Source organism: Solenopsis invicta, chromosome 10, assembly GCF_016802725.1.
Source record: "Solenopsis invicta isolate M01_SB chromosome 10, UNIL_Sinv_3.0, whole genome shotgun sequence".
NCBI lineage: Eukaryota > Metazoa > Arthropoda > Insecta > Hymenoptera > Formicidae > Solenopsis > Solenopsis invicta.
Window position 1 is genome coordinate 11480231 of NC_052673.1, and position 26724 is coordinate 11506954.

The following is a 26724-nucleotide window of genomic DNA, read 5'->3' on the forward strand; positions in this document are numbered from 1 at the left end:
TAAATCAAACGTGAATATAATTTAAGGGAGGAGGAGAATCGTACCGATTGAACGCACGTGCTATCTTTGACGGTTCTAAATCCATAACTGTGATAACAAGATTCAAAGATATTAAGACAGTATGCACCTATTAATGATACTTTTAAGAACTTAAATAATTTGCAAAAAGTGAACGACGTCTCTAGATAATTAGAAATCGCTAATCTACGAATTAGAATATGATCTTCATTGTAATTTTTTTATTTATATATTATTACCCATATTTTCATATAATATTTGATGTTAAATGTTTGTTCAATTACGGCTTTTATATTGCATTCAGCAGGCCATGGCTTTTGTCTATATCTAAAGTGATCTCTTTTAGAGTAAACGTGCTAAATGAAAGTAAGAACGTTAGTAAACGAGTCAATAGGGAAAAATCGTGTCGGCGGATGATGCATTGTTAGCCTCTCAAGGGTGCATGTGCAGCGGCGCAGGTGAAAATGACGATGTCGCAACAACTTAGCGGCTGTTGACCGCTACGAAAGAACGAAAGTCGTGTTCTTGACTTGCCGCAAGACTTTCTCATTGCTCGCTCGATAATGAGAGTTACATTTATTTATTTTTTAATCAGCTTTGATTTATTGATTAGCTTTAATTTGCGGTTAGTACTCATTTCCTCTCTTGCCTAATTTTTCAAATAATTAAAATTTATTTCTTTTTTTTTATTTATAAATATTTTTTATATTAAAAAACAAATAACGTGTGCACGTCAAGTTTGTCGATGACAATAAAAATATTAAAAGAAAAATATATTTATTACGCCAATTAATTGATTAAACAAGAAAACATCAAACTGTCTCTATCTTTATTACGGATTATATTTCAGTAAAATATATTTCAACATATCGATACTGTCGATAAATATCGAAAGAAGCATATTCACTTTTTAATTAATTTAGTAACCGATAAAATAGCATTCAAATATATATATACACATATATATATATATATATCGTGGCGAATTATATTTTTATCATATGACGGTCGGGATATATATATCGTGGCGAATTATATTTTTATCATATGACGGTCGGGATTATAGCATGCAGGAAGATGTTTGTTCGCTCGCTCGCGTCTGCGATAGTGATCGATCGGTCAACGGAACACTACGCGACGAATATTGGGTCAAACAGCACGATCTAAGTTCACCACGCGACGGCTAAAAATGGTGCCACTGTTCATTGACTTCAAGGATGACTTCAATTAATTATTTGCTACTAGGCGTAGTGGCGTAGTGGCGTAGTTGTCTCTCGACCGCGTTGCAAAGCCGATACCTGCACTCGTAAACCTTAATCCTTCACGTCGTTGTCTCTGATCTATCGGTCACGCTACATTTCGCCGTTTGCGTGCGATAGATTGCGTGCAACGATGTACAGTCTGTCATTGCATCCTATCTGTAGATATCGGATTGCGCTCTTTGATCATTATTCATTATCAAGTGACAGTGAAAACCTATCACTCTTATCTCAAAAGAATATCCATGTATTTTTTGAAGGTCTATTTATTTTAATTTAGGAAGTGCTATGTTTTTGTTATTGAAAAATATATTCTCTTTCTGTTTACATTTTCCAATTTTTTACGACAATGTATAATGTAATGTATGAAATTTATCTTTGAATATCTGTGTGCATAGAAGGTTATATATTTTGCTGCGTTACTTTTTACTGCGTCATGAAAAGAAAATATACAAGAGCTCAAAGAGAGGAGAATGAAGGACGATATAAGATATTTTATTGAATGTCTAAAACTTTATTGTAGTAAAAATTTCCTTTCTAAATTATATTTGTTTGATATATTTACGAAAAGGATGATTTTGTCAAAATATCTGAAAATTTTTATTTAGATACAGAGATCTGAAAATAATTTTATTGGACCGTCAAAATATTGAGCGCGAAACGCTCAAGCATGATGAGCAATACTGCAAAAAGTTTTCACATTCTAGCAGTCAGCACGAGAGTCTTGCATAATTATTTTGGATTTAACCAAATTATTTTCAGATTATTTATACCTAGCTAAATTCTTATTTTTATTAATATTTTAATAATACAATTGTTTCCATGTATAAAAAATCTGTGAAATATAAAGAAATTTTCAATATATTATTGAATTTTTTATACATAAACTATCAAACTTTTAAATATTTTCGTGTCTATTAATTTTTGTGATGTATAGAATAAACGGCTTTTTTTTTACTTTTTATAGGTTATTTATTACACGAAAAGAACGGTTTTGCTAAAGTATCTAAAAATTTAGCTGGATACAGATCCGAAAATAATTTTATTAAACCTATCAAAATAATCATTTAAAGCTCTTAATCTGACTGCTGCAATATCAAAACTTTTTGCAGCATTACTCACACTCGAATGTTCTAAATAATTATTTTGATGATCTAACAAAATTATATTTAGATCTGTATCTAGCTAAATTTTTAAATACTTTAGCAAAACCGTTTTTTCCGTGTATAAATAGCTACAGAATGTACAAAAATTTTCAATATATTATTAAATTCTTAAATAAATTTTTAAGTCTTAAGTATCATTCTACGTATTAATTTTTGCGGTATATTCTTACTCTCTTTTTTTCATAAATGATATCTGTACAGAAAGAACGATAAAAATTGGATGGATAATGATTGGATAGAAATTTAAAAATAATTTTGTTGGACCATCAAAATAATTATATAGGACGCTCAAGCTGGTTGCTAGAATATCAAAACTTTTTGCAGCATTGCTCATCCTGCTTAAATGTAGAGTTCATAATTACTTTGATATAACATAATTATTTTTATATCTCCGTCTGGCTAAATTTTTAAATACTTCAGCAAAATTGTTCTTTCCGCGTGAGCGTTAGCGCGGATTTTACAGCGAAATTAGTTAATATCCGTTTTATCTCCCTCTGAGTAACTTCCGCATCAGTTTGTCGTATTCGCGGCGCATCGCCGCACTTCATTTCACACGCTCGATAGCTTTTTGATAGCTGATTGGCAGTGCCTGCAGTCTATGGCCTTAATCGACCGATTTCCAACGACAAAACCTTTCTCTTCTGCACCATTTGTACGATTTACTGTTGCGCTTCGGGCCGCGCAATTATCGCCAGCCCTGCCTGAAAATCGTTTTGTCGCGTCCACATACACAAGTACGCCGTAATCGCGTTGAAGACTCCATTTCCCTGACAAATTTCCAGCCGCGAGAAATGAAGACGTATTACCAATTTTAATCAAACGTTTAATTAAATAAAAAATTACAATAATCTACTATTCCCGTCGCGCCGCAAACTTAAATTAGAATTACAAATTAATTTTTTTTTCCATTCTTTTCGTATCACGCTGCAAGCTACACTTGCGAGACCTGATTATTCGTGACGATAATTGTGTATAACAATAATAAAAGCGGAATACTAAAATTCATTAAAAATTTAATTACGTGAAATTGTCCAACAGATATTGATTATTATTTTATATATTTGAGAAAAAAAGGAGATATTGCAAACTTGCTGATTATTTTTACATTTTAATAAGGTGTATAATTATGCGATCAATTGTAATACGATACGATTATTTATGCGTGAATAAACGCCTTGATCACTCACAGAAATGGTCTGCTTTATATCGCGGATCAAATTCTAATATCAACTATTAAACTTTTTCCTTGCGCACGCGGTGCAACGTTTCACTTCACTTCACTCGATAGCCTTTTGATAGCTACTTGACATTGTCTGCAAACTATGGCCCTAATCGATCTACTTGAAACGACAAATTTCTTCCTTCCGCATTGATTCACTATTACAGTTAGCAATAAGTGTCCTTATCTACTGAAATTGCTAGTCAGAAATTGAGTAAAAAAAAAGTCAAATTCCTCAATCTTTACACACGTGGGGAAAAGAGATAAATATTTCTTTGCTTTAGAGTGAACTTTTTGTTTAAACTGCGATAATTGTGTACTCGAAACTTTTTTTTACGCAAATATAAAAATAGCCGCTTCTCCTTAAAGATTTTTCGCAGACTGCGATACCGCCTTTTCGACGGATTTAGTGAAAATTCGTCCAACTTCCTATCGATTTTCGGCGAATACATCCCCGTGCCGGCAATCTCGATGCATCACTGCACTTCACTGCACATATCTCGTGCGATAGTCTTTTGATAGTCTGGGGCCTGCAGTCTATGGCCTTAATCGAGCAATTCCAAACGACCGACCTCAAACCCTTCCTCCCGTCTCTCTCTCTCTCTCTCTCTCTCTTTCTCTCTCAGTTTATGCAACCAGCACATGTTGCACTTTAGCCCGGTGCAAATCGAGATGCAACGCAACCTCGGGGACTACGTTCGGCTCTCCCGTTGTACGAGACGGACCATCGTTTACGATGGACGTAACTCCAACTCGGAGAATTCAGGGATGTTAAAACTCAGACGATAAAGTTCAAGAATTTTATTAGCGAGGGATGTGGGGACGAAATTGTAGGAAAAGAATTCAAATATCTTGAAGTGCCCTTTAAGAACGTGGTTTCACGTGGTTTATATGCTACGGCTGTCTCGAAAGAGTTAAAGACTTGAAAATTCAATATGTCGAGCTCCGAAAGAATTCTTAAGTTGTACGAAAATTCTCGCAATCTCAGAGACTCGCAAGACTCTTCGATTCCGCAGATTCGCAAAAAGTCGTTTGTCCAAAATAAAATAAAATAAAATAAAATAAAATTGGGAAAAACTCTTTTATCCTATTTCTTTTTTCATTAATCTTGAACGACACATCTTTTACATGGTGCTAATACATACGTGAACACGTTTAAACGTTGCTTCACATCTAAATGCGTGACGAAAATAACATCGTAACTTGGCAAAAAGATTGAGTTACCTAACGATATTTTTTAATCGCTCGGTCACTGATGCATCTCTACGAGTCCAAAATTGCGCCTCTTCTTTCGCGTCGCGATATTACCTTTGCCGCCAGTCACTTATAGTGTTCGTGCCGAAAAGGGAGCAGTGGGCCGAGATCTGTCGGTGGATTCGCAAGTCACGCGGCTTAATGCCTCGGCGGAGATATCCCAACGTCATCTTGTCGGCCGCGTGAATAAAAGCGACGGAAAAATGCGCAAGCCTGACGTAATTCACCGTGCACGCTGCCGGTGTTCTAGAAGAGTGGACTAATTAGACGTTGCTAGTCGTAATGAGGAAGCCCTTGCCGCCCGCGAGAATCGCTCTTACATGATCATTGCGTACGCAAATCGCCGCGAATTGACGGAGGAAAATTGTCGGCTAATATCGTCACGGAAGCAGCCTCGAAACGACTCGAGACTGAATATGAATGCATACTGACAAATGAAGTAGCTTGTTAAATGAACACCAGAATCCTTTGTAGAAACAACGCAGCATAATTTTTAACTAGGAAATATATTTGAATTTTTTTCTACATACAATTTTAATTGCTTTTTTCAAGTTTGTTTTTTTTTATTTTTTTATTTATTTATTTTTTTTATTATTACGCGATCAGACTAATGTACATTATTATATTTTGTCGTATGAACAGCGTGATGTTTCACGGCATTTTGTAATGTAAAATAATTCATGTATCAGAAAATGTAAAAATTTCTTTATAGAAATATATTTCTATAAAGTATGTATACCTGTATACGTATAAAATTTTATGAAATATTCTGCTGTTTACATATAATAAATACACAATATTTATATCTGATCTTATCCGTATCGAGGTACGGTATCTTGTTCTCCTTTAGATATATTATCAGTCTTAATCAGTTTAAGTACTTCATTTTAATAATTCATAGACCCGGAAAAATGTAGCCGTGAACTTTTATTTACGATAAATTGTCGATCTCGATTTATTGTTTGTTCGTAAATAAAAGCTAATAGATGGAATGATTTCAATCATTTTTTTCTTTCCTCACGGCATGATAATGAAATTGCTATATTCATATACATCGGCGCCAACGCGTCTTAATCTTATCCGCGCATAGAGGTAGAATATCCCCTTTAATCTTATCCGCGTAACGTCTTAACAACACCGGCGTCTGCGATGATCTACGATGGAGCCGTGAGGCGGAATTATTTCGGAAAAGATCGAAGATCGCATGGTACTTTTTCATTTTTATCGCGACAAGGGGGAGATCTGCATTGCGACACTGTCTCTCTCTCTCCTGCTCTTTTTGGAAGCTCAGTCGGCATCCTCGTTTATCCGATTCCAGCGCGATGATCTATACGCCATAATTCCGGCTATCTCACCCCCTCGGAGGCTGATGTGCGTATGGATCACTCGGATTGAAGGGAATGAGATCGAAAAATCGAGTGATCTAAAATCGCGGGTAAGGTAAAATGTTATCTGAGAAATAATCTCGATCTTTCGTAGAGGGATGAGATACGTACAAAAAATTATTCAAAACGGAGATTGTTTTTTTTTCGATAGATTGAATTAGAGATTTCTTCTATTTCCAGAAGAATGAAAAATTCTTTGATGAAAGAAAATGCTTTTGAGCATTGCTAGAAATTCACGTACCTTTGAAAAACATTGGAAAGTAATTTTCAGATAAATTATTAATGATAAAATAAAATGATAATTTAATAACAAAAAATTAACAAGTATTATAATAATAACGCTTGAATTGTTTATAAAAACATCGAAAGATTGAAGGTCAATAAACGAACAAAAAAAATTTTTTGAGATAGAAACAATAGCGATTTTATTCAAATTTTAAATTTCTGTGTGGAACGTTTCGACAGTACTAAATCATCCCCAGCCAATTTAATGTTAAAGAAATTTTTTTAAAATTGTTAAAATAATATAAATAATAAATAAAACAGAAATAAATAACCAGTTACATCGTGAGTTAAAAAGTAATTATTAAACACGGAAAAAACGATTTTGCTAAAGTATCTAAAAATTGAGTTGGATATAGGTGTAAAAACATTTTTTTTTACTATAAAGTAATTATGAAAGACGCTCAAACTGGTTGCCAGAATGTTAAAATATTTTGCAATATTACTCATTATACTTGTAAATTATCTTTGTAAATATTTTAATGGTTTGGCAAAATTATTTTTAGATCTGTAGTTAAAATTTTTGGATATTTCAGTGAAATGTTCTTTTCATGTAAATATCACTGATCTTGTGCATTGGTCTTATCTCATTTAATATATTATTCTTGCATATTTAAAAAAAATAATTAGCACGGATAATAATTTCTCAAAAAATATAATAAAACATAAAATGTTTTACATATTTTATTTTATAATTTTGATTTTGAATTAAGAATGTATCGAACATACAGTCTCTGGAAAGTAAATAAAATTTGAATATGTATTTAATATTAACATTTCAAATAAACTACATACATATAAAGTTGAATAAGATTATATTTTTATTTAATAATATTTTTATGATTTATTTACTCTATTTGTTATTAAAAATTAAATTGTTTTACAACAAGAAAAATTGCAATTTTTTATGTAAATACTTGAAGTATGCCAAGTACTTAAAATGATTTATATAAAGTTTTATTGTAATTGTCTGTTTAGTTATTTTGTAAATAAATAAATTTTGTTTATTTTACAGAACTGATTTCTGCATCGCAATGAAATTTTACATAAGTAATCTTGAATATTTAAAATACTTAAGTAAAAAAATTTCGATTTTTTTATTATATCATTGTTAATTATATTTTCATTAGGACACATGTCTACTTTTTATTGAAATAATTTTTTATCCAAATAAAAAATTGCCGCCAGATTTTTTTCTATTTTCAAATGCGATATAAAACAATCTGTAATTTTTTCATGATTTTCTTAATGTTTTGCAAAATGTCCTATACATCCTAAAATTATATGACAGAGATTTAATTTAAAAAATTGATAGAGTTTAATTAAGCTGAAGAGACTTCATGCACATTCTGGAGCGAGTTATCAGTTTTCCTAAAAAAAAAAGAAGAAGAAGAAACAAGATTATTAAAATCGGCTCAATCACTTGGAACAATGATAAAGTCATCATGAGTCTTGAACGCTAAATTCAACCATGTAAAATCCCCAATTAGATCCCTTATCCCCGGCCGCGTTCCAATCGATATTAGAGAACCACTCCTGAAATTCTCTCATCGCGCTACCGCGCTCGCTCGACGCGCTCGACATCGGCCTTGGCCGGCTGCTGCACTCAAGGATTTCGCATCCTGGGCTCTGATGACGTCGCTCGTTGTCCAAGGGTCGGGAAACTCGGAAATGGATTGAACGGTGGGGCAAACGGGGCTCGTAGCGGTACGCACGTAACCCGCCGACGCGACGCATGTACAATCGCGCTATGCAATTTGTTTCCGACAATAGTCGCGTACTCGTATATCTTCTGGCGTATCGATCACATAACAAGATTTCAAGATTTTTTACGATTTTTTTTTCTTAGTCTTCTCGGTTGTTCGAGATACTGTTGATACTGTTAATGCAAAGCGTGCTTTATTGGCTACCTGTAATTAGCTCCTTTCCGTCTTACATAAACGCGAGACTTGAAAATTTAATGCCACGCCAAGTGCATTGGCACACGCGCTCGTTTATAAGTATTGTATAATATACATTGCAATATATTTTTCCGGTCTCCGTCAACATTTTTTTTCAGACGCTGTTTTCTGTCGGCTGTTCGCGCGACGTTTGTCGTCGAAGGCGCGTTTTATCCTCGGAACGCGTACGTACGGTGACACTTTGTGTAACTCTCCATCGTGCACGCTCGTACGTGTATTGCCGCTCGTATGCGAACTCGGTATCAGGTCGGTCGATTAAACTAAAATTAACTCGTCCAGTTCGCGCGAGCGAGTTCCCTCTTTCGAAGCACGCTCAAGCATTGCGTTCACGTCGACATGTCCTTACATTGACATTGTCCTGCAACTTACTGTTCCTAAGGATCTGTGCTTTATCCACCATACACCATACTTTGAAAACACATTAATGAAATGAAAGTATTTAGATAGACCGCTCGCGCGGTTTTTTATTAATTTTATTTTTAATAACGTAAGACAGTTCAAATTTTGTAGGAAATTGAAAAAAAGAATTAAAATTTTGAGCTTTGAGAATCTGTCATGTTATTTATTTGTTATAAATTTTTTTAAGCTTTGTAATTCAAATTTGTAATATATTTTGATATTATTTATTAAAATGATTGATATTAGCAAAGTTTATCTTTTCAATGTATGTATAATTATAATTTTTCGGCTTTATATATCTTATTTTCTAAATTACGAGTGGTATTAACACAGAAATTATTTATCTTGTGGATCTCTCTCCACAGCGTTCCTTTGAGATCACATTTCACTGTAGCGAAAGTTTTTTTCAAGTATATTAATTAGGTATAAATCGAAAAGTCATGATTAAATATAATATTAGTCTATTCATAAATGCATAATTTTACGCTTACAAAATTACGGCCCGAAGGCATTTGCCTCAAATTAGCATCCAGCTCAGTTCATTCGAGAATATATTTTTATCCGAATAATAATGAAAGATAATCAGTTGTCTGGACTTTATTTTATCCTCCGATATCTGCCGATAAATGCGTATATCTTTGGTCTCCCCGAGGCGCTCTTTGTGAATCTATTTTACTTCCGTATCTGAGAGCGTATTTCTGCCACGTACGAGATTTATCACTAATGTCGATTTAATTTTTTTGTGTGCTAATATTCTAATGCATAATCGCTATTACAGGCTTTATTTTCTTTTATTCTCCTTTTAAAGTGCATTGCCTAACGATTAATTTTTTTTTTTATCGTTTCTTTATATAATGCCTTATATAACCCGGTGATCTGGACACGCTTCTGTCGACGATTTGAATTCACGTGATACATAATGACAATAATTAAATATACGCGTTGCTTAAAGATAAGCGTTTAAACAAATACAGTGTTCTAATATAGGAGACGCTTCGCGATATGCCAATAACTGATTTTTTTGCACCTAAACGGAATTTTCAATATTTTTGCCAAGAAAGTTTCCCTGCAAGCATATTAAACAGAAATTTTTATCCAAGTGTTCTGATATGAATAACTTAAAGCTCTATGTCGCACCTTCTAATTTACATCAAAAATATTATTTAAGATTTTACGAGAAAAGATGCGAAGAGTGCGAAAATATCGTGCACACAATGAAACTTTTATAAAAATACATCAAATTTTGTTATTAAAGGTCCTTAGATGCGTCCATTATCTCAGTAACTCGTGGTTTATATTGCATCATGAAGAAATTAATAAATCTCGATCGGTCCGTGACGAGAATATGATTATCATCCAAATTCGATTATCGTCTTGCTCGACCCCGTTTGCACATCTGCCGGTGCATTCTGGAATATACATATATTATTTAACCGCAGCAGCGGTACCTTTCTATTCGTCGGTGTTTAAAAATTTTATTTAGCCACCGCACGATTTATCGTCAACTGCGCGAATTTTTTAGCGCCACAAATGAAAGTTGGAAAACCAGAAACATTCAACACTCAAGATACACTGCGAATGCGAGCTGGTATTTATTCCTTCGTCTACTTAATGTCGCGTTCAGTGTTAGATTCATCTGTCTAATTTCAAGCTTCGTACGTTTAATGCAAAAGCAACTCCTAGTGTTATTACAATGTTCATCAAACATGTAATCGGTAGTAAGCGTGCAATGAACGTACGAGTCATTCATACTTTCTACTCTACTTGTAGCTAAATGCACACACACGGAAATATAATTTTTCTAGAATTTCTAAAATTCTAACAGCTTTTCTAAAATTTTCGAGATAAACACGAAACGTGAATTACATTTGAGTCCGTCGGAAACAGAACTGTAATAGACTTGACATTTCTTAATTTTAGCAACAAATCTTGGTTAGTCTATAATTTTACGTTAATTTTCTCTGTTTTTCGCGAGGTCGATTAGTTTGGTTTCTGAGGAGGCTCTCATTTGGCGTGAAACGCGCGTCGAGAAACGCGAGCCTCTGTACGTGGCGACGACGAACACGGCGAATGGCGTGGCGTACGTGGACGCGCGCACGATTTTCTTTCGTCGTAATTTCCGTTGCAATTAGCCTACGGCCGCGTTTCGGGGAATGCCGGGATGCACGCGACGGAGCTGCATTGATTCGCAGATACAGAGGCAGCGCGGCGGAGGCGCGCTCGGGGCGCGGAGGTCATGGGTAATGGAGTGCACCGTCACGTTGCTATGGGAAATTCGGGATTCCCCGGGTTAAGGGTCGAGAGGATAGCCGGCCGCGATCGAAAGGCTTCCACGGACAATCACTATTTATAGCTTTATGCCTTATTGTTTCGTCGGACCATTCGACGATTATGACAAATTAATTAGCGTAGAATTTTATCGATCTCTTTGCACATAAAGACGAATAAATTGAATGAATTGAATGAAATAAATAAAAAAAAGGTCGTATTTGTTTGTTTGTGTGATCCGAGCAAGACGGGATAACAGCTTTTATTTATTTTTTAATTAGACGATAATTGATGAGCCCTGTATGCTTAATTAATTGCTCTACAGCCGCGCCGCGTATGGGCCAATTAATATTTGGTATTTGATTATTTGAATTATTTCTGCATTGTGCATGACAAGATTTAAATTAAATTTATTGATAGCAACTCAATTTATTCACTGAAATTATTCTTTTTCTATTCTTGCTGTTCGATAAAGCGGGAATAATCGAGTCGGCAGCGACGAGCGTAAATTGCCGCTCGGCAAAATGTTAAGAATGTTACGAACATAGCTAAATATCGCTACGATGAACCGGGGGAAACTCGTCATCGATAACGATTGCGTGCCTAATTATCGGTATTCGAGGTATCTGCAGTTCGACGAGTTACGTAACGTCACGCCATTGTAACGCGACACGTTAACGACTCCTCGCTCGTTCTCGCGTCGTGCGATTTTGCAAATTGCGACATGACGTTCCATCGGGTGCGACGACGTCTTTCCGCATCAACGGCAATCCTCGCTAAAGAGCCGGGCGATCGATTCGCGGAAGGTGCACCGCCGGTGCAACATTCGCGCGCGATCGAGATAAGAGATAACGCGACTTTCGGCGCGTCGACGCTGTCCTAACGCCTTCCGTGACTAAACGGTGTAATTTTTACATCTCGTGAATTCGTGTCCGTAAGATTCTGGATGTCTTAAGTGCGCCTGTAGCCACACGGATATATACTTGAACGGTTTGAATTACACGGAAAGAACGATGATGAAGCACCTAGAAATTTGGCTGGATACCGATCTGAAAATAATTTTGTTATAAACCATTACGATAATTATGTACACTGAGAAAAAATTGGTTAGAAATGTAAAATATTTAGTCCGATTTAGTTTGGGTTGATTCAACAATTATTTAGTATTTGTGACCATTTTTTAATTAAGAATTAATTAAACCAATGCAGCATTTAGTTGAACATATCTAATTAAATATTGTATTTTAGTTTTTCAACCAACTTATGCAACATTGTTCATTATGCTCAAACATCCTTTGTAATTATTTTGATGGTTTAGCAAAATGATTTTCAGATCTGTATTTAGTTAAATTTTTAGTTACTTTTGCAAAACCGTTCCTTTCGTGTCTTATGTAATTATTACATTTTTTTTAACTTTAAATATTGTACAAAAGTGAATTGTACAATAATAAATAGCTCTATCTAGTTTTATAATTTATTATAATAAATTTTAGCAACAATAATTTATTCCAGACAGAAGATGAGACTATAAAATAATAGAGGCTATATAAGAAGATAAAAAATTTTAATGTTTTTCCAAAAAAAAAGAATCCATGTATACTTCTTATCATACACTTACGCATTGCATTATATATTTCTTTCGCATCAGTCATCTTCTTAGTCTTGCTTGAGAAGTGCGTTTAATAGAGACATAGAAATCTGGGTTATAATAACAGTAGCTGTGAGTATGATTTTTGTAACGTAATGATAGACATTTCTCGGTACAGATAAATTAATGCTAAGCCAGCACGAGAGCGAATACACGATTAAGTTTCACTCGTCAAAACTGCGAAGCAGCGTTCGCCTCGTCTAAATCGCGTCTAAAACTTTCTTACAAAAGTCGATCGCAAAACTTGAGAGGCAGTGTAATTTCGAATAAAATGTGACCGCGCAGATTCGTGAATTTTATCTATCGTAATTGAATCGATTTGTCTTGATAAATTAATAAAAGAAGAAAAGATTTGCTTGGCGTCAGCTTGTTTGGAAAAAAAGATGTTGCCTATTTTCAATGTTGGCTTCCTTGGTGTCGTGCCGTCTTCACGCGAGCAACGTGTGTTCATCGTGACGATTAAGAGTGTGCTATCGACGTTTCGATGAAAGATAATCGCAATACCGCGACCGCGTGACGACGTTGATGATTAGTGCGATGCGTCGAGAGGAAATCCGATTTAAATGGCTACGATAGAGCCGATTAGAACTTAAATCAGGTTACGTGTATATTTATCGTGCGCATGTCGACAAAAAAATTGCGCTTCGTGAATTTATCGCTGCAAATTTTGCAAAACGGTGCATTTTCGTGAATAATGGACGCTAACTGAACAATGTCGTGAAAAGGTACATCATCGTGTTGTATAATTTTTAACTCTCGAAAAATATAGATTTTAATTGAGTGTATTAAAATATATGAAATACGCTTAAATGTGTTTACGCGTTTCATTTCAACTGAATCTTATTTCAACAGAAATTTTATGAGAGCGGAATTTATTGTCGTCCTTGCGTTAGGAATCGTAAAACATTTATTTGCCGAAGAGTTTTGTGAGCGACAAGAAGCGTGGCGTCGAACCTGGGGAGGGAACGTACTATACATCTATATATTTTAAATTAAAATACGTAACGATCGCTCGCATAACACTCGGCACGATGCGGCTTCCGTCGATCATTAAATGCAGCGGCACAGCACCGATGCGGACGGCCGCGTCCGTATAATACGGAGTGGACGGCCCGTTTTTGCTCCATTTTGCTCCCGCGATACTTTTGTACCGCACGCATCACTTGCACGTGCAACCTGCGCTGCAACCTCGCGAAGCCTCAAAAACAAGCGCTCTCCCTTGCTATTTATCTTGCCCGTGACACGGAAGTATCTAACCCTTTGGGACCTTTGAGTATTTTTAAGTTCGATAAACAAGTGCGTGACAGAGTAGAGGAGAAACAAATTTTTTCTTCCTTTTACGTGCTTTTTCCCTTTGTGAATAGCATTGGATAAATTTAGTTCTTCGATTTTAAAATTTCAAGAGGGGCCCGAAATAATCGTTTGTCAAGTACAACAGTCGTTTGAGATTTATCATCATGATGCAGAGTCTGAAATAAATTCTAAATATTTTAATTGAAAATAGCAAAACAAGATTATTTTAAAATATTAGACTTTTAATCAGAGATGTGCAAATTAAGCTTTTCTTACGCTGAATTGAATCGAATTTCATTTCTTTGTTTGTATACAAATCGAACTAAATCAACAAAATTTTGCCCAAATCGAATCATTGAAACATAACTAATTTTAACTAGCAATATAATTAATGTTGGATAAAATTTTGATATATGAAATAAAATAGATTTCTATGTAAGAAAAATAATATTGATTAATATAAAGGCATTTTAAATTTGATTTTATAAAGTTCTCAAGATATGTGATTCGTATTTGAACTTCATAGATTCAAAATTTTCAAATAGTTCGAACCATAGAGATTCGAATCTCATCTTCGATTTGATTCGTATTCGTATTTGAATAGTTCGCACATCTCTACTTATAATATCATCCTATTCTTGCATCTTTTGCCAAAAAATTTCATACAACTTCAAAATATTTGACCATTCGCAAATTATTCAGACAAAGAAATTGGCGAAACAATTTCCCGTCATTTGTAAAAACGATAAGAGTGCTTATAAACTCGTTCGATCCTTTAATTATATTTAAGTACTTCTGCACTTCGAATTCGACGAGCGGAGTGCAACGAGCTCGGCGGATCGATCTTGGATTTTACGGACGCGCGATCGATCGGCCGTTCGGCAATTCGCATCATGATCGGTGGAATTTGCGATCGCCTGCGGATCGGTGCCGCTTGAATTCGCGGGCAAACACCCGCTGCAGACATCCGGGATTCCCGGCTTTTTGTCGCGTGTTATTTCAGCTGCCGGTTCGGACTGTACGTAGTTGGATTATTATCGGATGCAATTCGTGAGTGCGCCTCACGTGAGATTAGAGATACCTAATGGCGTGCGAAATCGCCGCAGAACGCGTTTCACAGTGCGTTTTGCAAATCGCACCGGATGAGAATGCAGAGCTACGTGTCCGACACGAACGATGCAATCGGTGATCGTTATCGTTGGAAAGATGACGAGAGAAAACATTAATAACGTTTGGTTTTTTTTTATTAAGGGACACGCAAGCCCATAATGCAGAACAAATTTCTTGATTGTCTGAATAATTTATGGATAATAATCAAATCAAATATTTTAAAATTGCATCAAGTTATTTTGCTAAAACGCAAGAACAAATTTGAATGACATTAAAATAAAATATTTTCAAATGATCTTGTTTCGTTAATTTTAATTAAAATATTTAGAAAATTTTTAAAGTTTGGGTTTGATAGTATAATTTAGTTAATAGAAAATACTTTTATACAATCTTTACGTCTAACTTTCGGATCACATATTTTGCGATAAATTTGGCAAAATTATATTGTACTTTTTAAATTCTTTAGAAAGGAATTTTATCTAAAAGAGTGGAATCCCACTCTAAAAGTGTGAAAATACTGCCACTCTTTATCAAGACTGGCAGGATTTTCACACTTTTAGAGTGGGATTCCACTCCAAAGAATTTAGAATAGGCATCTTGAATAATTTCAGAATGTAGAACTCGAGGTTCGCGCGTCTCTGAAGTAAAGGTGCCTCTGTAAAGACACCACTTCTCGTTTCTTGGAAACGCCACGCGTCGTTACAATTTCTTTTTTTCAAGAGACGTAAATCGCATTTCGAGGGTTCGACAATCCTTATAAAAAAAAAAGAAATGCCCCAATATCGTCAATCGAACAATCACGCTTAAATATGTCCTCGCAACCATCGAGAGGGCGCGTCATCGACAGAGAGAAGGAGGAAGAGAGAGCACAATCACGACAATCGATCCGCCGAATTTCAATAAAGGGCACCGGGTCTTCGCTGGGCGAAGGGACGACTGTGCGGCGTGGGCGGCCCTGTGACCTTGAACAGGACGTGCCTGTGTGGTGCGCACGCGCGCTCGCCCGCAGGGTTCGATCATCCTTCGTCGCCGGGGGCCCTTCGCCACACCGGCTGGCTCGGAAAGTCGCTTTTCACTTTCACGTCCCTTTCCCTGTCCCTTCGTCCGCCCGTCTGCGCTCCGATGCCGCGCAGCGCGCTTCTACGATAAGAGCGAGTGCCAGGTCCGCTCGTAAAAGGATCTCGTGGCAGGTCGAGGGGAAGCGCAATCGAGATTCTCGGCTTGAAAAAAAAACAAGACAAAATAATGCACGCTCTTCTCGCGCAAATGATCGCGTACGGAAGGTATCAAACGTTAACACTCGATCGAGTATGCAGGTCTGATCAAAGGGCCTGCTCGTGTTTCCCTTTCTTTGAGGGCATCCTCGAAATTCGGGTTTAAATTGCCTCGTTAGCCGGTCCTCGCTTTCTTCCGTCCAGCTGCCCGGAAAATCAAAGCTCTCGGATCACTCGAAAATTCATTGGGTATTTGCTTATCAATGTAACACAACACTAGCTTTATCCATTTATTTTTATATTTTATTTACTCACACAGTACATTATGATTTTATTATACGTGTTACGCAATAATAATAACGAAATGCTGAATGCAATACTGATGAATACCGATGAAAAATACTTCGGAAAATAATTTGAAACGCGGATGTGAAGAATAAATATAATATATTTTGTATCGTATTTGCTTTGGTTAAAGCGATAAATTTTTTTTATCTACGGTAAGAATTAATGAAGAAATATCATTTAAAAATAGAGTACCCTTAAGTAGAATTATACATAATTAACTAAAAGCGTCGATGAAGCTCTTTGTGCCCTTTGAGCAAAGAAAGGATTAAAGAGGGATGGAATAATATAAAGGAGAAAACCATCCCTAAGCTTCCTTATTTTTTTTAAATATGATTAAAGCACGATTCTTTTATTAATCGTTAAAAATTCGGGGTAGCTTTGATCTTGATTGCGTTAATTGGTTGCCAAGCGGATTTTTAATGTACTGTTGTTGTTCTTTGCTGAATGATACGTAAAGCTCATCTTTACGTAGGTTGTTCGATAAATTTCGAGCCTGAACATGAAGATGACATTACTGGTTGAAGACCGGTTGCAAGCTGCATCTTTTTAATGGCTGCTTTCGAATTTTTAGCCGTGCTTAGTTTTCAAAATAAAAATTTTGACAATCATTTGTAGTACGCGTGTCAATATATTTTTCAATCGTGAAAAAATCGAGTAGCGTTCCAATATTTAATTTAAATACTTGAATCTAAAGTGGGAAAACCCTAACGGAAATGAAAACCGAGTTGGATTCTGTCTGTTTACCCGAGGTGATTCTGCTCCTTCGTGTTGAACAGTTAAAGTTTGGGCTGCCGAGTTGGCGTGGCCGTACAAGTCTGTTTGATGATGAGCATCCGGGTCGCCCAAAGACTTCAACGATTGAGGAAATGGTCGACAAAGTGCATCAAATCGTATTGCATGATCGGAGACTGAAGGTATTAGATCAGAGAGACAATAGATGCCGCAGGCTTATTGTCTGAACGTCTGTTCAAAATATATTACATGAAGAATGAGAAAACTGACCACACGGATGCCGCGTTTACTAACATTGGACCAAAAACTCATTCGATACAACATAACCAAACTGTATTACGCTATGAATTGGTTCCCCCCCCCCCTTTCTGCCCGTATTCTGAACTAGCCCCCTGTGATTTTTCTTTGTTCCCGAACCTAGAAAAAAATGGCTAAGAGGAAAAAAATTCGCGATCAATGATGATGTGATTGCCGCCGTAAACGAGTATTTTACAGGATTTGACCAAACCTATTTTACTGACGGAATGAACACGTTAGAAAATAGATGAATCAAGCTTAAAGAAGACCATATTGAAAAATAAAAATCAATTTTGCCCAAAAATATAAGTTTTCCATTGTTAGACTTATTACATAACCCACGTAAAAATATTATAAAAATTCATATTTTTGTTTCAATGATGATGGAATTTTGTCTGACACGAATGAATTTCATAGAAAAGGATCGAACACTTTGGACGTAGAGTATCGAGCTGATTCTATTGATATACGTAACAAAGTTAACGTTATAGTTTACTCGTTACACACAATCGCGTCGTATTGTCTGTTTAATAGTAATCTTTGTATGCGCGATGATAGACGAGTGTTCGGTCCTTTATCGCAGCTGGTCTTAGATAAGAGTGAGCCTCAAGTTTGCAGACTGATTGCGATTCAATGGTAATTCTTCGTTAATCGCTCGGATCGTATTATACATTAGGCAATCGATCGAGGAAGTGTCAATGTCCACCACAGATAAAGACGGACAATGCTATTTTTTTTTCCAAGTGCACTCTCGCAATTTTTGACAAATTACATCATTCCTCTTTACTATTTACATTCTGATAATAAATGTTGAAAAACAATTCTACAATTTTTCTCATATTACCGTCATGTAAAATCATATCACACTGCAATTTCTGTGAAACGCGATATTATAAACGCTGTAATTTTATAGAGAATGCCTTTGGTCGACGGCGACAAAAGTTTTAATTAATTTGATTCAATTTTCAATATATTGCTTTTTATAACATCGAGATACGCTTGAAAAAGATACCTTTTTTTTTGCATAGTGGATATGTACGTCTCGTTTTATAAATTTTGAAGCAAAATTTGTCGGCCTTTGTTTCTGGGATTTATTTGTTTAATGACGCGTGGGTTTGATTGAACATTATCAACCTCTGCCAGCCATGCGTGCCACGTTAACTATAAAATTCATGTCAACGCTCGCTCTCGTTGCCCGATCAATATCCGTTGCGAAGCGGTTTTCTCGCGTGCGCCTGCCGCCGTTTCGTTAAACAAATAATTTGCGAAAAAATCGAGCTACAGGGAAAAGCTCGCATGGAAACGAACAACGAATCGAATTTTCATTGTCGAAGCTGTCGCGCGTGAAGTCATCACGAAGAATTGATTAACCTCATCGTCACATGATAAGCGGAAAAATTGATTGCAATTTCGAAAATGGATACTACAGCCCCGTGGAAAAATTGACAGGAAGACGGATGATATGATGAATTCCAAACTAGATTTCATCCTTCTAATCGCGTTATATCATTCGAAATGAGATCTCATTTGCGATCGAATCTGCGCACAAGGAAGTAGCCGCTATATCCCAGGAATATTGAAACAACGCTAATCTTCTTTTTACAAGAAGCTCTCGTCTGGAAAATATAGTCATCGTTCCTGAAGACCCGAGTACAAAGACAGAGTAATCGAAGCTCATTCCTCGAGACGGCTTATTCTTCTCACTGAAATTCTGGCCGAGTTTGCGTGCGGCAAGCTAAACCTCGAAATTGCTCCAGTTTTTCCAAGACGACGTCGTCTTTGGCTCTGATTCTCCTAGAGGAACTGGCTGCAGAGACAAAGACCTCCGGAGCACGTCAGCAAATCCACGACTGAGTTCCCCTTAAAGCACGACCGTGCATGCATCTCAAGCACAACGTGCTCGCACAGTCAAGCATCTTATTTTCAACATTCCAGAAACGATTCCACCGACTTCTTACTCCGACTCAATCGGACACGATCATCGAGCAGCGAAGAGTTTTTGGTGCTCCATCCGAAGCCGTCCCGAAATCGTTTCGCCAGAGGCGATCGATGAGGAATTCCTAATGTCTTAGGGGGAAAAAAAAAAAACTGTACCGCCTGAAATTCACGAGATTATCTCTTCGTTTACCATATTTTTTCTGAATCCTTAATCTATCGATTTGTCATCTCTGAATTATTTAATCTGGATGATCGCTGAGCAAAGAGTCGAATTGCAAGCTGAACCAAATGTGGCTCTCTGTCGGCCACGTAATTCTCATCGTCACAGAGGTCAACCCGCTGATTCCTAACACCAAGCTCATGAAATCGCGACGATTCGATGCCGCTCTTTTTCTGGGAGGTCTTCGGAATTGTAACACATGGGACTTCGAAGCGAGACTCGATGAGTGATTCCCGAGGAGTGCGTGTCCTCGTTCGTCCAGTTCGGTCGATTCTCTCGTCGCCTAGGAATGTTCGGCAGGAAATTTCCATTCCGTCGCGGGTTCGATCGGACCGAAACGAACGGCTCGGGGCCCCGGTGTCGTTCCGGCACGAGTCTGCTCGGCGTAAAGGCCACGGGAAGAACCGACAAGTGTCGGAGATGGCCGAGGCGCCGTTGCGCCGAACCACGAGCTACCCTCGGCAGCAGCTCGCGGCTGGCTATGGCTATTGACCGAGCTTGGCGGACCGGCCGGTCAGCTGTGCACCTCGCCGGCGGTGTGGTATTCTCCTCCGCGGCCAGGAAGAAGCCGTCCACGTAGACGAGGCGGTGTGTCGTTCGGGCCGGCGAAGATCAGCCGGCGCTGCGGCGCGAGTCAGCGACAAGGTCCCGGAACACACGAGCGAACGTCCGTCCAGTCGGGTCAGAGGAGAGCCAGCGGGATCTCCCTCAGGAGAGGAGTCCAGCGGCGACGGTGGTGCTTGAAAAGAACGTTCGGTTACCGGGCGTAGGAGACGATCGCACGGAGAGGCGGAGAGACGCGCGTTCGTACATATGTCCGCGAGTGGAATCGAGAAGAGAGCAAGACTGACTGGTTCGGTCTCGTCGTCATCATCGTCGTCGTCTGATCGGTCCGGGTGAAAGCCCAAAACGTGCGAATCGCTCGCTACACGCGCTGCGGCAAGTAAAAACAGAGTAGGAGAGTGAACCAGACGGAGCGGGAGTTAAAGAGGGCTAGAGAGTGAGAAAGAGAGAACGGGATACATATATAATATATACACTGAGAGGAGAAAAGAGACAAAGAGAGAGTGAGAGCGAGGGAGGGAGGAGGGACTTGGCTCACGGGCAACACTCGACATGTAGAGACCGACCGGCTGTGCACGGCAAACGCGGAGACGATCGCGCGAGAGAGGAGCCAAAAGAGAGAGAGAGAGAGAGAGCGCGAGAGAACGGCAACGAGCGGTCTCGAGAGGGACGGCGAAGAGGTTGGTGGGAGGAGACGGGAGGGAGAGACAGAGGCAGAGAGATAGATCGACCGAGTGTAGGAGAGACACAGAGCGAATGAAACAGAGCGAGAGATAAAGAGAGAGGAAGGAAGAGAGAGAGACAGAGAAAGAGGATAGGCAAATAGATAGGTGTCGTATACGTATGCGTTACGAGTGACGAGTGTGCCGCCACGGTGTGTGCGAGTGTGTACGCGTGTTGCACGCAGACCGCCGGCACAAAAAGTGCAGGGCCCAGTGGACTTTTCCATACCAGAGGAGGACTGCGTATATATACGTACGTGCATTGTGCGTGCATGCGTGCCGTCCGCGCGCGTGTTCGCACTCGCGTGTGTGTGCGCGTGTGTGTCTGTATCTGTACGTGTATGCGCGAGAGTGCGCGCGCCGCCTTCGCAATCGCGGACGGACACGCCGGCGAGTTTTCGGCCGAGTACCTGTGAACGAGGACGAACGGGGACCGACCGATCGACCGACCAACCGATCGACCGACTCTGCTCTCTTCTCGTGGTCTACCCTCAGCGGTGACCTCCGCTAAGAGAGAAGAAACGGGCGAAAGCGGGTAGAGCTGCTCCGAAGGGTAAGCCGATTCGGTTTCGTAGAGTGCGCGCGTCAGAGTGCGAGAAGAAGAGAGGGAGAGAAAAAGAGAGAGAGAGAGAAAGAGAAGGTTGGATCACCCTGGGAGGGAGGAAGCAGGAGGTTGGACGTTGCGGCGCCGAGAGGATACCTTACGTGGACGGTTTTACCGAGTGGAAGCGACCGCGAATCGTCGACAGAGAGAAGAGGAGGTAATAGGATCGTCCGCTACTGAGGTCTACCTTGCCGGCCGAGAAAGAGAAGGAGAGAGAGAGAGAGAGATAGAGAGAGGGAAAGAGGGAGGGAGGGAGAAAGAGCAAACCTGGTACACACAAACTCCGCGTTCCGAGTCTGACTCCTCCGCCACCGCTAACTCGCAGTCGGTAAAGCATCGAGACAACGGTAGCGGTGATCCGGCGAGGCACGGCCGTCCGAGAACGAGCGGCTGGCAGTCGCGGCCTTCTGGTGGACGTGATAAGGACGAGCGGCGCGATTCGTTCCGGCGAGGAGTGAAGCGGTCGGCCGTGCAAGAAAGAGTTACACAGAGAGAAACGACAGGAAGAAAGAAAGTGAGGAACCGATTAGCGATAATTCGGTGAAAAGGATACGGCTCCTCGGATCGGAGAATTTGGTGTGTTGCGTTTAGTGCTACGTATACTCCAATCGTGTTCGGAGAAGAGCGAAGGAACCCGAGGAGGAGATCGAGGAAGCGAGATACCGAAGAAAACGAAATCTCCGCGGAGGAGAAAGCAACAACGACGAGAGAAGATACGAGTCCTTGATCGACAATCCGGTACTACTACGTGGGCTTAATCAGTGGTCGGAGACGGTGCGGGGAAGGCAAGAGATAGCCAAAAGGAAGAAAGGAAGTAACGGAGTGTCCTTGATGGGCCATCCGGCGCTACGTGATCGAGCTGTGTCGCGACCGACATTGGCTCAGCTCCGTCCCATCGGGGGAGATTAGAGGCGACCCACGTTTTACTCGCTTCGTTCGGCAGACAACGAACGCCGGCGAGGCGACGAGAGGAGCGCAGCGAGAGAGGAGAAGAGAAGAGAAGAGAAGAGAGGAGAGAAGAGGATCTACTTGCTGATCAGCGCGAACCCCGGGCGATAAGCGACTCCCGTCTCGAGTTGACGAGCCGCTGACTCGGCGCGGACACGGGAGCCGGTTGTTTCAACGCTATTAGTGCCCACGATGACTCCAATTATCCGCGAGTAACTTCCACGTTCGTGCGACGGTCTGTCTGCCGCCCAACCCTATCGTTACGCGATCACCCGGTGGTACGCTCCGTGCCCGCCGATTTCTTTAACGGGGAGAAACGGGGGAAGAACTGTCCCCGCACCTCCACGTGTACAACACATCGACAACTGCCGATTCTGCCGGATTCTCGCGAGTGGCCGATAAGCGACCGGCGGCCACGGCGCGGTTTCAGAAATCGGTCGGCGATCCGCGCGATCGAGCGCGCCCCGAGGGAGAGCGATCCGCGCGCGCCGTGGATCCACTTGGAGTGCCTCCACTTGATCCACCATTATTAATTGCTCCGAGGATAATCCGGCGGCGTCGTTCCAACGGATTAATTCGTCCGGGACGAATTTCCAGATTAACGGCCGGGCGATTGGCGGCTCACTTCCTCCTCCACCGCCGCCTCCTCTTCCTCCTCCTCCACGGCTTGGCTTCATTCCGGGATTACTCCGGGATCGCGTTCGATAAGCCACGAGGATTCCCGTACGTACGCTCGCGCGAGCGCGAGCGCGAGGCTACGCTTGAAAATCGCTCGGTGTCGTTGCTTGACAAAACCGGTTTCGTTCGGCTCAGCGAATCTCGGCGTTTATACAAAGGTCGTGTGTGAGAGCGCGCCGCGTGCGCGACCACGGGAGAGTGTGTGGTAGGAGTGAGATTTATGGAAAACGAATTTACACGAGGTCACACCCACGGGAGCGGCTGTCTATCTCTCTCTCTCGCTCTCTCTCTCTCTCTTTCTCTCCCCCTCTCTCTCTCTCTTTCCGTATCTTCGTTTCTCTTTCTCTCTCGTCCGTCTCCTGGTTGTAACTCGTTCTCTCTCTCTCTCCCTCCCTCCACCAGTTCGTCTATCAATTTATCCACGCGTTCCCTCTATTAATAATAACGACGAAACCGGTGCGATAACGAAGAGAATCACCGGTCAGACCACGTTGAAGGACCCTTGAGGGAACGAGAGATCTCGATCACGAGAGAACGATGTCGCTCCGATATCAACCAACCGAATAAATACGGCACATTCGCGGCGGCCTTGAAGAGTTTTCTTCGGGCACTGTCAGTCACCGTGCGCAGGATCAGCGAACCCGACGTCGCCGGCGACGAGCGCAAGGGAATTCGTATAGGGCGGCTCATCATGCTAGCGACCTTGAAGATCCAAGTGTCCCCGATGTTCGAGAGTCGCGATCGATCGAGCGCGTAACTACCGGACAGCGAATCTCGAAGACTTCGAAGAATGTCGGGGGACCTGGGTGGCCCGCGGGAGGAGCAGGTCTCGTCACCTGGGTCGTCGGACAGCAACGCGTCAGTCGCGAGAATATATAACGCGACGTCGGCGAGGAAGACCTAGCTGTCTCGCCGCGAGCACTTGCTTGATGATCGGCGGTCACGGCGACGATGAAGCGTGCGACGAGCGCATCCGTTGCGGCCGCCACGGCCGCCGCGACGCAAGTGCACCATCAGTCCAGGATCCAGGAGTTGTTCTCTCCCGGATCAATGCCGACGGCGGCGATGACGACAACGACGACGACGAGCACGAGCGCGACGACGATTGTCGGCTCCTGCGCGGATGAGTTGGATAAGCAAATCACAACGATATCCTCTCGGCTCGAGCCGAAGGGCTCACCGAAGATCAGTCCCGGAACGGGCGACGACAACAAAGCCAAGTCCACGGTGATGTCGCGACTATTAGCCGTCGATTCCGACAACTACATGCTGCGTAAGGCCGCCGCGACGGCGACGACGACGGCTACCAACGGCGCTACGGCGCCGTCGTCTACTACCTCGTCATCCTCGTCATCGACGTCATCGTCGTCGTCGTTGAATGGCTCCGCGAGCATGCAACTGCAACGGCAGATGCAAGGTCTCGCTATCGGATCGGCCACCGCACCGTCAATCCTCGCGACGTACGGCAACAGCGGCGACCACGTCGTCAGTCAGCTGTACGACGTCGCGCGGGCGACGTCCAGATCGATGGCGACGTACGTGTCGCCCAGGTGGTACACCGCCAGTAATAATAACCAGGCGACTAGGCAGCATCGGGACGGAACGGCGGCGGCAGCGGTAGCGGTGGCGGCGGTGGCTGCGGCCGCGCAACTCGAGGAGCAATCCTTGCAGCAGTTGCAGCTGCAATCGCGTACGGCGACGTCGACGCGCGACGACGCGACGACGCCCGCGGTGTCGACAGCGGCGGACGGTGTCGAGAGCGAGCTCGGTTTCACGAGGCTGGTGTGCGCGAGACCGGTGTCCTTTCATCGATACATGTGTTGGTGCAGCGCGCAACAGCAGCAGCAGCAGCAGCAGCAGCAACTGCAGCTGCAGCAGTCTGCCGTGGCGGAGGGCGTCGACGTGAACTCGATCGGTCGCGCGAAGGGCGGCAGGGGTTTAGCCACCCACGAGGGGTTGGCAACGAGACGAATGGTGCGCGATGATAATAGTAATAGTCTATGTTGCTGTATGTGCGGTTCTCTATGTCCTGCAGAGTGCCACGCGTGCTTCCACATCGTGTGCTCGGACTACAGCAGCCAGCACCTGTGCAAATGGACTCACAAGGGTCACGCGCTACCGGGCCAGGTTCACGACAAGGACAAGGTCAGTAAGTCAGTGCTTCCTCGTTACATTACAGACAGCGTACCGTTACAATTAATTATACTTGACTTACGCTTACGGCTTTCGATATCTTGCATCACATTTCTTTCTGAAATGATTTTTTTACCAAATAGTAAGACGAGTCTCGGAATATATTTCAGGATGTTTCTCAGAATACATAGCGGTACACCGAGAACAAGAGATACTTAAAAATTTATTTGTATATAAATTTATTTCAATGAAATAAGTCTTTATTTAAATGTGACGAAATAAAATTTTATTCTTAGTAAATAAACCAATTAATAAGATATATTTCACAGAAATGTATATTGCATTATCACAATTAAATATTTTTTATAACTAATAAATATTGAAGAAAATATCACGAATAACGCAAATTTGCTTGCTAATGATTTTAACTTTTTTTTTCTCAGTTTTGATAAGTATTTATTCAAGGAATTTTATAGAAACCTTCTTATCAGAATTTATAAAAATCCAGCTACGGTATATTATTAATAAATCTTTGTTCTTATTGGTATCTAATATTCTTACAACGTATAATAATTCGTTTTATAACTTGTACTATGACACTTAAAGCGACAGAATTATCTCTCGAGCATGCATTATCACAGTTCAGCGAAACAAAAAGTCACAAAATTCTCGTGGGATATTTAAGGCAAAGTACATAGTACTTACGATGAAAATCCAGATGTCGAAATAGAGTTTTTCATCTGTATCAAGACAATGCGATAGTGTGCGGAAATATCAAGCTCGGAAACTCGAAAGTAATATTGCTGAAGATAAGAATTTATCTTTGATTATATTGCGGTGATTGACGCATTATAAAATGCAGAAAATTTTGACGTGCAATTTTGCACGTAAAATCGGTAATACGGAAAACATGAATTTTTTATTGCAGTATGAGATTTTCTCCTTTTGATTTTCGTTTTATTTGGATAAATATGTTAGTGTATTTAATTTTTCATCTTTCACTAAATGAAATCATGAGAACTTTTTATCGTAGTTTGATTAAATCTTTTCATTTTTTGATTAAA

General features: G+C 40.5%; 1 protein-coding gene across 2 annotated transcripts in view; it reads left to right on the forward strand.

The window, feature by feature from the left end:
* LOC105195470 (phosphatidylinositol 3-kinase regulatory subunit alpha) overlaps positions 1-26724 on the forward strand; it is a 79474-nt gene that overhangs the window by 10179 nt on the left and 42571 nt on the right. The window contains exon 6 of one of the 2 annotated variants that reach the window (XM_011160879.3): positions 25563-25672. In XM_011160879.3, the coding sequence (XP_011159181.1) occupies positions 25563-25672 (110 nt within the window). Of the gene's footprint in view, positions 1-15809; positions 25673-26724 lie in introns of those variants that run through there. The other variant, XM_011160878.3, reaches the window with a different exon arrangement.